At 38.8% G+C, this 12409-nt stretch overlaps 1 protein-coding gene across 2 annotated transcripts in view; it reads left to right on the top strand.

The window, feature by feature from the left end:
• The window catches only part of LOC103060470 (inter-alpha-trypsin inhibitor heavy chain H4), a 35592-nt gene that overhangs the window by 10743 nt on the left and 12440 nt on the right, over window positions 1-12409 (top strand). For both annotated transcript variants that reach the window (XM_025172044.2, XM_025172043.2), the window contains exons 4-15: window positions 2234-2396; window positions 2493-2603; window positions 2726-2854; window positions 5052-5168; window positions 5890-6058; window positions 7958-8083; window positions 8968-9149; window positions 9297-9479; window positions 10012-10151; window positions 10491-10636; window positions 11837-11881; window positions 11973-12056. In XM_025172044.2, coding sequence (XP_025027812.1) covers window positions 2234-2396; window positions 2493-2603; window positions 2726-2854; window positions 5052-5168; window positions 5890-6058; window positions 7958-8083; window positions 8968-9149; window positions 9297-9479; window positions 10012-10151; window positions 10491-10636; window positions 11837-11881; window positions 11973-12056 — 1595 coding nt within the window. The remainder of the gene's footprint in view (window positions 1-2233; window positions 2397-2492; window positions 2604-2725; window positions 2855-5051; window positions 5169-5889; window positions 6059-7957; window positions 8084-8967; window positions 9150-9296; window positions 9480-10011; window positions 10152-10490; window positions 10637-11836; window positions 11882-11972; window positions 12057-12409) is intronic.

Genomic DNA, 12409 nt, shown 5'->3' with positions numbered 1-12409 from the left:
AGTGAAACACAGGTCAAAACAGGTAAGCAACTGCTGACAGAACATTTAGCTGCTGTGAATGAATTCAAGTCTCTGGGACCAGATAGATTAATCTCTGGGTGCTAAAGAAACTGGCAGGTGTGATCTCAGAACCACTGACTGTACTCTTTGAGAATTCCTGGAGTACAGGGGAAGTAACAGGAGATTGGAGAAGAGCTAATGTTGTTCTGATCTTTTTAAAAGTGGAAAAAGTGGACCTAGGAAACTACAGACTATCTGCAGAAATCCTAGCAAAGATCATCAAGCAGTGGGTTTGCAAGCACTTAGAAAGGAACAAAGTGATTACTAGAAGTCAGCGTGGGTTTGTTAAAAACAGGTCGTGCCAGACCAATCTTTTTTTTTTTTTTTGGACAAATTGACTTGATTAGTAAAACAAGGGAATGCTCTGGAAGTGGTGTACTTAGACTTCAATAAGGTGTTTGAAAAAGATGGTCGTAGCCTTCTTCTTGAAAAAATGGAACCATGAGGGATGAATGGTCCCAATACTACACTGATACACAGTTAGTTGTTCAATTGTAAAAACTGAACAAATGTGTGGTCCTTAATATATCTATACCTACGGGTAGGGAGTATGTAGTGGAGTACCTCAGGGTTCTGTTCTGGGCCCAGTGCTCTTCAACATTTTCATATGGATGAGAGAATATAAGAGATGCTCATCAAAATTTGCAGACGACACAAAGCTGGAGGAAATTGCTAACTTAAGAAGGCAGGTTCAAAGTTCAAAAGGATCATGATAAACTGGAACATTGGGTCCTATCCAACAATAGGCAGTTGAATGATAAGAAATTTAAGGTTATGCACTTCAGTTGGAAAAACCAGATGCACATGTAGAAGATGTACCTGGCTCAGCAACAGTACTTGTGAGAAGGATCTGGTCGGACTGCATCTGGAATACTGTGTCTAGTTCAGGACACCTCAATAAGAAAAGGAGGAATTGGAAGGACTGCAGAGAAGAGCAACAAAGATGGTGAGGGATTTGGAGGCTAAATCCTATGAAGAACATTTAAAGGAAGTGGGTATGTTTAGCCTGAAGACTAAAGACAGACAAGATAGCAGCCTTCCAATACTTGAAGGGCTGACACAGGGAAGAGGTTGGGGATTTATTCTCTTTATCATCCAAAGATAGAACCAATGAGTAGAGATTTTACAAAGGAAGATCCAAATTCGAAATATGGAGGAATATCCTGCTGTGAGAGCAATTAAGCAATGTAATGGCCTGCATCTTGGAGTTGTGGGTGCTCCATCACTGGAGGTTTTCAAGCAAAGGTTGGACTACTCTGTCCTAGATGGTCTGAGGATCCCTGCCTGGACAGGGGTTGGACTAGAAGGATGTCAAGAAAATCTTCCACACTGCCACCATTTCCTTTCCCCAATTCCTCAAAAGCACCTGAAAGATGACCCATATTTTTATCCTCTACTAACATGAAATGCTGAGAACATGAAACTAACAACACTGTTAATGCTCAACAGACTGGTATTTGCATGTCAGCTAGCTCAGTCCTGAAATGGCAAAACACTTCCATTTCATCCTCACTCATTTTGGTCTCAGTTACTGAACGGGAACTACAATGCTCTCAAGCTAGCATTTCTCTTTCAGGACCTGCATCTTAGAATTAGAATGGAGAATGAAGCAAGAATTTCCTCAAACGGGAATGGAGGTGTAGCATCTTCAAAACAAGCTGGCAATCTGCTTTCACTATACTACACCTGAGCCAGAAATCAGTTCTGTTTTGTATCAGTCCTATACTGACTTCATGGGAACACAGAGGTTCAGAACTGCTTTTGTCCTAATACAGAATCCTCAAGCAGACTTGCCCTCAATTTCATTGCTTTGCTTTTGTAATAAACAGGTTTTTCTTCATGCTTGGTGGGCTCATTTTTAGATGATGTAATTAGGATTGGTTATCCCTGATTTAGTATTTTAAAGTTCCTCTGTAGTTCACTTCAAATCTAATCAAGGCAGCATGGATTTACGCAACCATTGTATTGCCTTAATATGATGAATTCTTCCAAATTTAACCCAAACATTTACAGAGAGTATCTTACAAGGATTGTATCTAGTCCCATAAAATACTGAAGACTAGTCAGAAGACCTTTTGGTGAACAGACTTCCTAAAACCAACATAGAAACTTAGAGGTGACCAACTAAATTGTAACATAAACACAGCCTAAATTATACTTTTCTCATTTATAGATCGGCTGGAAGAAAATTGGAAAAGTTTAGTGTCTCAGTTAATGTTGCAGCAGCAGGTAAAGTTACCTTTGCGTTGGAGTATGAGCAATTACTTGATCGAAAGCTAGGGAAGTATGAATTGATCATCAAGGTCAAGCCCAAACAGCTGGTGAAACACTTTCAGGTAAAGTCGCCATCAACAGTTTTGTCCACCTGTCAAGACCAGCTCACCTTTAGAAGATTGGACCCAATCACATCCTTTGCTTTTGCTTTTCCTTAGATTGATACTCACATCTTTGAGCCACAAGGTATATCCTTCTTAGAAACAGAAAGCACCTTCATGAGCAATGAAATGAATGATGCTCTCATAAAGACACAGGAGGAGACCAAGGTATGTGGATGGATTTGGACCAAAATTCTTAAAGCTCCTTAGAAAACCCCCCAACAATAAGAAATCATTGTTGCATTTTTAGCTTGTCTGATTGATGGTTTTTGTTTGTCATTAACGTTCAGGCTCATATTTCATTTAAACCAACCTTAAGTCAACAAAGGAAAAGCCCTGAGCTGGAAGAGACTCTTCTAGATGGAGATTTCCTCATACGTTATGATGTTAAAAGGAATGTTGCCATGGGAGACATACAGGTAACATGTGATGCTTTTAATTCACATGTGATTACAACAATGGTCATTATTTAGGGTCCATCCTGAAATCTTCCAGTGTCATAAACATTTGTCAGTAATGGGGGGGGGGGGGGAGTCCTTGAGATATTGCTTTCATGCCCAGCTCTGAGCTAAGGCAGTAAAAGTCATTTTCAGCTTTTCCAGTTGTAAAGTAACGTTTTCCCTCTTCTGGCGGAAAGTTTGCATAGATAAGATCCAGCATGCTTCATGCCCTTTCTGATGAGATCAGGCATTGGGATCCGCCTCTCTTCTGTCTGCCACTTTAGGCTATTGCAGGCAGGTTCCCTCCTTTGCTCACAGGACACAGAGCTCCACAGCCCTTTTGGCCTGTGCTGCCGGAGAGACTAGAAACAGGTTTTAGTGCTCTTTTGAAACAGTGTTAGACACGTATTTAAAAAACAGGACTAGCATTCCATAGCTAGTGTTACCCAGAAGCTTGATTTAATCTGGGAAAGAGAGCCATGTTCTTCCAGCTGTGTGTTGCTGGTTTGGTCACAAATGCAGGTTTTCCACTACTACTGCCAACAAAGGGCAGAACTGTTTTTATTACTTTGGTGGGAAGACGTGGTGCCATTTTGCCTATTCCTTTGGCTATTTGCAGTGCTGGCAGCCATAGCCACTTCCTGCCATATCCTTACAATGCTAGTTGAGGGTGGAGCTCTCTTGTTTTTGACCACTGCCACCCACCTCACCCCTTGCCCTCAGCACCTGTGACCTGTCAGCTAAGTTATTTTTGGAGAGGAATCTAATGTTCTTTCACTACTGTGCTACACCCTTATCTGGAAAATGGCCCAAATGACAGGTCAAGGATATGGAGCACCTTCCTGTCTTCATACTGGCTGTCAGTTGGCCAAACTAGCTGTTCTAAGTTCCCACCTACACGTACCATCCCTGTCCCACCAGGTATTCATAGGTGATGGCTTTTCCCATCAGCAGGTAATACTTGGTGGGAAGGAAAAGGAAACCAGGGGAACCCACCCATCCTTTTCCTCAGGAAAATGATCAGGACAGCAGCACTCACTGCCCTCATGAAATATGTGGCATATTTTTCTGCCTGCTTCTGGACTGGACGATGGCACTTCAGTGGCTGCCTGACTGTGCCCTTTGTTATACTTAGCTGAATTCCTTAGCTTTGAGAAAGGACCATTTAGAGAGGTCTCAGCCTCAGTTTCGGGCAATGATTCCAATGTTTTCTATGATTCAGAGTCCTGAAATGTGAACCCAAGGGACATAAACAAAAGCTAATCTTGTTTGTTCAAAAACTTACTAGAAATGTAATAAAAACCTTCAGAGTCTTGGGAATGCCAATTTATTTCCCAGGTCTCCCAGATTCTGTCATAAACTCATTGCAATTTCCCTTAGGCTATGTTCCCACTTGCACCGATACCACAAGCTTGCCCCGGAAACCTCTTTTCTTTTTCCCGCTATCTACCCATGAGGTACTTCATCTCATCCCTAGACCCACAACTGAGACTGGGTTAAGCTGTACTGGGTTAGATTTAGTTTTCCCCTTTCTTACTCCACACTGTCCAAGGCAGCCTCAGAGAGAAAATCTGTTAAGCTTTGCCACCCGTTATCTTGGAGGAAAGATCAGTGACTGACAGGAACATGAAATGGAAGCAGTCATGGTAGGACACGGATCAGTGACAAGGTCAGCAAATTTCAGGCTGGGGAACAGATGGTGGACAACAGTGTAACTGCAGAGCAGGGAAAGGGCTTAAGAGAAATGACACACACTTTTTGTTGGTCTGTACCCTATGGGAAAGGGGGTAATCCCAACCCCAGTTGAAACAGATACAATCAAAAGATACAGTCAAAAGATCTCATATATCAATAAAAGTAGGTCATTTCCATTCAGGGTATATATTTTACTGAAGTGAATTATATATCTATTACTAGGAATACATACCAATTTATACTTTGTTAAAGTAGAAGTCCTTAGATAAAAGGTTGGTTTAGTTTTCTTGACTTCAACACCTTCTGTACTACAAGCTAATGTGTACTTGGGAGAGCTGAATGACTTGTAGAAATGTATTTCTTCACCCAAACTGTATTTTTGAGCAGGTACTCTATTTAGCTAATTTTAGTTCTTTTATCTTCCACTGTATCAAAATATGTATCTATAACATATTAAAATGATATATTTTGTTAATTTCAGATTGTGAACGGTTATTTTGTCCATTATTTTGCACCCAGTGAAATGCCATCATTTCCCAAAAATATCATCTTTGTTATAGATAAAAGTGGATCTATGATTGGCAATAAAATTCAGCAGGTAATTTCTCTCAAAACAGAGCCTTTTCTTGAGTCTACTCATAGTTTTTGTTTTATGCCAAGTCTAATTCTAATGAAAACTATTTTATTTCAGCAAGCCAGCCTCAAGTATTCTCAGCCTCCTCTCTCTTTTATAGCTGTGAATCAAGAAACAGAAGTGATGCAATTTAGTCAAAATAAACAGGCCTTCTTTTCATCCTTCCATTGTTCAAATTTATTTCCTCGCTGGTTTTGTATATATCATAACTTTTGAGTGAATTATTACTCCCAGGGCACACACATTAGCTTCTTCTTTCTCTGTACCAATCATTCTGGGCCAATCATTCTCTCTTAACTCAACCTACCTCACAGGACTGCTGTCATAAGATGATTTGAGAGTTAGGAGAAAAGATAGAATATAAATCTAACAAACCAATAAATACTGTAACTGAGCAACTGGCTAGAAGCTTCAGAATGAGCTGTGGAAATAGTTATCCTCTGATGTTGGTTAAATATTCTGTCTTATTTGGAAACCATTAACAATTGCTTTAGTTTTATCAAAGGCAGACATTGTATGTATGAAAGATATCCTTGTTTGTTTTCTAATTCACATCAAAGGAAAAGTGAAATTTCTGTGTGCGCAGGTCAAAGGTTATAGGTATTTCTGCTTATTACAATAGATGTCAAAATGCTAACTTCAGGCTACAGAGTTTAACTGTGTGCTGATTTATTCATTATTATAGACAAAAGCGGCCTTGGGAAAGATTTTGGAAGACCTGAATCCTGAAGACCATTTTAATTTAGTTGTCTTTAGTAGTATCATTTCAAAGTGGCACCCCACTTTGTTGCAAGCCAAAAAGGAGAATGTGGAATCAGCTAAACAGTATGTTCAGGCCATTGATGCTCTAGGAGGTAAGTAGGAGGACTAAGATTTGTCCATCTTTGCAATATTGATTTAATCAGGAGATAACTGGAACTGATACCCAAGCCTTCTTTATTCCAGTTTTTCATACAATTACTTGACATATTTTTTTTCTGTTTAAAAACATATCAGATCATTATTTTCTTCCTTCTTATATTCAACATTCTTAAGAGTATTTTAGATTACAATAATAACCATAAGGGTTGTTGTTGTGGGGAAAATAGGATGCAGGAGTATGATATGTTTGGTATATTCACTGCCTTGAGTTGACCAAAATATTTATATTTATAATTATATTTATATACATACACATACATACATACATAGGCTGGATAAAAGTCTAATAATAATAATAATTTACTTGAAATAGCTTACATCTTGTATAAGGTGTAAATAGCTTACACCTTTAATATTATTAAACAACAACATTTGCCTATCTCAGGTCCTTGGGAAGGACTTGATAGGTGGACAAAAATGCCAGATCCAGTCTAAACATTTGGCTGACTGTGCAGCCAACCACAATAACACTCATTCCTCCATGTATTTAATTTTCACTTTGACTTTGTCTTACTTTTTTGAGAGGGCAGCAAAGTCAGTTCTTTGCAGCTGACTTATTATGAATCTATCATTATGAAAATCTAAGGCATTACTGTTGCATTAACAATTCTCCTGTCTTGAAACCAGAGATTTCTACTTGTATAAATTATGACAATCCCATACAAGATTTTGTGCTCCTTACAAATCAGTACCATAACAATGGGTTCCTACACTGTCATCTCTGTTCATCATCTGTTTATTGAGCTTAGCTGGGTACATCACGAATTTTAGTTAAATGATTTCCCCTTTGGAATCCTGAAGATCCGGAGGATTTGCAGGCAGGTATTTTCCATTTCCAAGAACTCTGAGCTCAGCTGCTGTACCATATTACTATTCCTACTATTATTATTGTTGTTATACTAATTTATATAGCTGCCCATCTCACCACAGACAACTCTGGGTGGCGTATAACAAAGCTGAAAACAATCAATAAATGCATTAAAAACACATGCTATTATTTTGACGGTGTTTAAAAAAAACAGAAGGAATGGTGATTTTGCAGCTTTGCAGCTCCTCCTATATCAACTGTTCAGATCTGGGGAGAAAGAATGTACACAACCTGACTTAGAAATATGGATATGGAGCCAGGTACTGGCTTAATACTGGTTTTTGCATTGTTTGATTGGTCATCCAATGGGAGCCTGATGATATTTGCACTATTTTGGGGCTAGTGGCAATCAAGAAACACTAGTTGGCTTCAAACCACATATATTTGTTTGTGACATGTATAAATATCATTTATAAATGAATAAACAATCTAATATCTTAGCAGTTAAAGCAATTAAGGGCAGACAAAAAGAGGCATAAAACATCCACAGTAGATTTAGATGTTCAATAACAGCATAAAACCAAAATAAATAACACTACTAGGCATCCTAACATTTACCACAAGCCCTCCAGTTGTTAAAAATTTCCAGAAGGCTAAAAGTGTAGGGGTCAATCTGATTTCTGCTGGGAGATTATACCATAGTGTAAATGTTGCCACTGAAAAGCAGATCTATGCCACTTCACAGAAATAGGGGATCACCAATAATTTCTCCTGGAATGCATGAGTTGGGTGGTTCAATTGTAGTTGGAGGAGGTAGTCCAGAAATACTGCTTTTAAATGGCTGGATAGTTGAATTAGTGTGGAAGTTCGTTTATTTACATGTATTTATTCTATCTGCACTGAGACTTCCAACTGCATCTGATTAAATAAATTTCCTCAAATGCTTTGAAAGTTCTGCTATACATTTTTAAGAACAGTCCAATACTACAATCATATTCATTGTCACAATTCTTTCCTATTGCAGCAACGGATATTAATGAAGCTCTTTTGACAGCCATTAATTCTCTGGATGAAGCCAGCCGTACAGAGTTATTGCCAGAAAAAAGTATTTCAATGATCATTTTGCTGACAGATGGTCAACCCACTGTTGGTAAGTTAGGGACAGAAGAGATACCCAGTTGTTATTGTTTTCCTTTGCATTTTATTTATTTCAGTATATGCTTTTCAACAATGTTATAAATTTTTTAAAATATTGTATTTAAGATGGCATGATTTTCTTCCTTAGTCTTTCCCCACCACATGAACCTTGCAATTTCATATATCCTCAAATGTTTCTCCTGACTAAGAATTGGAGATTTATTCTCCAGTTGTTTTATTCATTCAGCTCCCCTATGTATATATGTATGTATCTATGCTTGCGGGTGGGCGGGTGAGTGTGATGTTGGTGCGTTTATATGAAGGTCAGGGGATTGAGGTTGGTGCAAAGAGAGAGAAAAAAATATTTTTCTATTGATATTTTATAGAAATCTCTCCAAGTATATTGGAAAACAACCCCCACCATCACCCTTACACTGAGGATTAGCCTAAGAAATGAGTACTGTATCTTTCTTAGCTCTGAAATCCAATCTCTTGATCATTTAAGTATTTCAGAAATCATATCTGCTTCTCTGATCCAAAGTAATTTTTCATTCTTCATATTACAAATAGCATATATTTGATTTTTGTGATATTAACATTTTGGAATTTTGTAGTGCAGTCATATTCTAGTTCTTATGTTATTGTTCTCACATACCTATTAACCACTCTTATTTCTTTATCTTGGTTCAATGAGACATCTAAGCAAGATACTTTATGAGTTACTCTACCATGCACCCACATACCATATTCACATCCTGCCTTTTCACCAGAAAATGGCACTCAAACAGCTAATGCAGATAAAGTAGAAAAAATCAGCAAGTTAAAATACAATAAATAATTTAAAACATAGTAATGCATTTATTTGTGTGTATGTGTATGTGTTCATACATATAACAGGTATAACAGACACTAAAAAAATACAAGAAAACATAAAGAAAGCCAATCAAGAAAAATATTTCCTCTACTGCCTTGGCTTTGGATTTGATGTAAGCTATAATTTTCTGGAGAAGATGGCCTTAAACAACTGGGGAATTGCTCGACGTATATATGAGGACTCAGATGCAGCCCTTCAGCTCCAGGTAAGGACTGATGATCAAAGCATGTCAGTATCTATTTGAAACAAATCAATAACATGCTAAAATAATCTTAATTCAATGAATAATTCCTTAATTCAAGGAATATTCAATGACTTCCCATGATTCTCTCTTCCTTTTCTCTCATTCTAGGGCTTTTATAATGAAGTGGCTATTCCCATCCTGAAGGAGGTTAAAATGAATTATCTCGGCAATGCTATAGTGGAAGTTACTCAGAATAATTTCAAGTTGCTGTATGATGGCTCTGAAATTGTAGTTGCTGGAAAACTTAACAGTGAAAATGATACTTTTTCCTTGGAAGTAAAAGCTGAGGCAGTAAGTACTATGCAACCACTCCTAATTGAAAAGGGATGAGAGTTTTGTTTTACAAATGAGATTCTGAGCTATGCTTCCAGATAAGTTCTGAAAACTAGTAAGAGTGTGTTTCCTTCAAAGTTTTTTAAAAATACAAAATGGAGTGTAGGTATGTGTGTGTACAAAAGACACAGGTGAAGCTGCTGTGCTACATATTGCATGATAAAGAAATCTTAAAACAAACCATGAATGAGAGGATTGTAGTTGCCCCATCAAGGGGAACAGCTATTAGGGTCATCTGCAGGTTAAGCCAAATTTTGCCTTTGCCATGCTGTGCAAATGTGCCCAATGAATACAACACCTTGACCGTGCAATTCACCATTTCATCGCAGTGCTTTATTTCTAATGTTTATAGCCTTTGCTTCCTTGAAGGTAGTAAACAGAAAGGACCTCTCCTTTCAGATATGTTCTGCAGAATGGAACCTGGTATTATGTAAGCCCAGATTGGATATTATATCAATAACTCACACTGATCCCTTCCCCCATTTTTCAGCACGGAAGCAACTTGACCCTGAGAGAAAATGCTAATGTCACAGAAAAAGCACAAGTGTTTGAGCATCAGAAATACATATTTGGAAATTTCATTGAAAGATTATGGGCCTACTTAACAATTCGACAACTATTAGAGAAGTCGTAAGTGAATATCTTTGGACTTTTTTGCGGGGGGGGGGTAACATAGTTTTGTGGGGGGGAAGAAAATAGTTTCTTTTTAAATATTCTAATTCAGAGTTCATAAAGGCACAGTGCTTTTCTTCCTTTGGTTGCTGGTTGTACACTATCTTGAGTCACGCTGTTTGTTCTTGGTTCATCCGTAGTCTATCTTGTCCTTCAGTTTGTTTCACTTTATGTCTCAGTGAAAGAATATGAATATTCCTAACCACATCTTAAACTTCTGAGGCATACTAATTTTTTTATAATTAAAAAACCCTGAATTACATGTAGAATCAGTGGAAATTATGCTCTGTATTTTAGCATTTTGGCTGAAGCAGCACAGCAAAAAAATCTGGAAAGGCAAGCATTAAACCTCTCCCTGAAGTACAGCTTTGTAACACCCATGACTTCCATGGTGGTCACTAAGCCAGAGGCTGAGGAAGTGGCTAACAAACCAACAGAAGCAGGTAAAAGCCCACATGACTTCTTTCTATGTCCAGCCATAGAACTTATTGGTCCACTTCAAAACAGTTGCAATCTTTCAACATGAATAATCTCAGAGGTGGGTGGGTATGTACCTTGCCCTAAACTCTTTGAAAAGGGAATACAGGTAGCCCTCACCCAACAACCATTATTGGGATCAGAATCTCAGTCGTTGAGCAAAGCAGTTATTAAGCATGACACCCATATTACTGCTTTGCTCAATAACTGCAATCCGGGCACTCCCGGTTGCAGTCATTAAGCGATCTCCTGGGTTGTTAAGCAGATGGAGAGGAAGAGCTGTCTGCTGAAGGATTTCAGCTCAGTGTGGAGCTTTGACAGCAAAAGGGCTGCCTGCCAGATGGTTTCAACTCCACATAGAGCTGAAATCCTCCTGGCAGGCAGCCCTTTCACTCTCAAATGTTTCTGAGGCCCACCAAAGGGTTTGCCCTCTTCTATGTGGATGGAGGGGAAATCTTTCCTGGGGTTGGAGGAACAGAGCGCAAATCTTCAGGATTTGAGCTCTGTTCCTTCACACTGCCAACAGGTTTCCCCTCCTCTCCATGAATGGAGGGGAAATCCTTGATGGGGCTGGAGGAACAGAACTCAAATCTTCAGGATTTGAGCTCTGTTCCTGCAAACTGCCATGTCCCCTCCACTTGCAACCTTCCCTGATGGCTTCCAATGGGGAAGCTGGCAGAGAAGATTGCAAATGGTGATCACATGATTGTGGGATGCTTGACAACTGGTCATAAATGCGAGCCGGTTGCCCAGTCCCCGAAATGCGGCCATGTGACCATGGGGGGCAGTGCAATGTTTTACGATGGCCGAAAGGGTGCTTTATAGACCATAAAGCACCCTTTCATAGGCCATCATAACTTTGAACCATCATTAAACAAATGGTCATTAAGCAAGGACTACATGTAGATAACGGTGGGATACAAAATAAATTCGTTTGCATTGTTTTGACCTATTGAAAAGTTTTGATTCCCCCAAATGATGAAATTGTACTACTGTTATGAAATGGTTTGCTCAGAAGGATTAGATAGAAAGATTACAGATTTACAACCTTCCCTTCCTTAGCCCCAGGGGACAGCTCTAGTAGTTGTGAATGTAGGAAATGTATGGAAGATGAAGCCACTTTTTAGTAAAGTTGATATTATTTCTGTCATTGTTTCTTTGTCCAGATAATGAGCATTTCCAGGGATATGGAATGAGAGGTCTACCCACTGGTATGTAATTTATTCTAGAAATATACTATCAATATTTATTTCTGACAATTTACTCCATTATAAAAACCACCTAACCACAGGACTCTCATAGGTATGCAGCCGATTTCTTCCCCTGGAGCCTCTAGAAATATTCCTGCATATGACAGCCATCTTTTCCATTCATCTGCAGTCCCAGGTATTTTATCCTCTTAAATCTAACAAGGATTACAGTACAAACTCCTAGTTTGCTCAGTCTGTTGCCTGGAGTATTGAGAAGTGGGTCACCCATGTCATCCTCTCCAGAATGTAATAAAAGGCAAAAAGTCATTCCAGTAAGAAATATATACTTTAGTTAATGTATGTTTTAAAACAGCCAAAACAGAATGCAAGGCTTTGGTTTTGCAACACAGGTCACTTTTTGGTAACAAATGTAACAACGGGGAAGTAGTGGTATAAAAGTATTCCATGGATATAATCTTTTATATGTTAACTGTTAGAAGAGGGGGCCTGTCTCTGAGGGCTGCCTGGGGGCCCAGAGGGCTCTCCTTA

The sequence above is a fragment of the Python bivittatus genome, unplaced genomic scaffold (assembly GCF_059951505.1).
Source record: "Python bivittatus isolate LINGU-HERP-01145 unplaced genomic scaffold, Pbiv_v1 ctg000080_np1212, whole genome shotgun sequence".
NCBI classification, from domain to species: domain Eukaryota; kingdom Metazoa; phylum Chordata; class Lepidosauria; order Squamata; family Pythonidae; genus Python; species Python bivittatus.
Note: the sequence above shows the minus strand (reverse complement) of the source record. Positions and strands in the feature narration are given on the sequence as shown.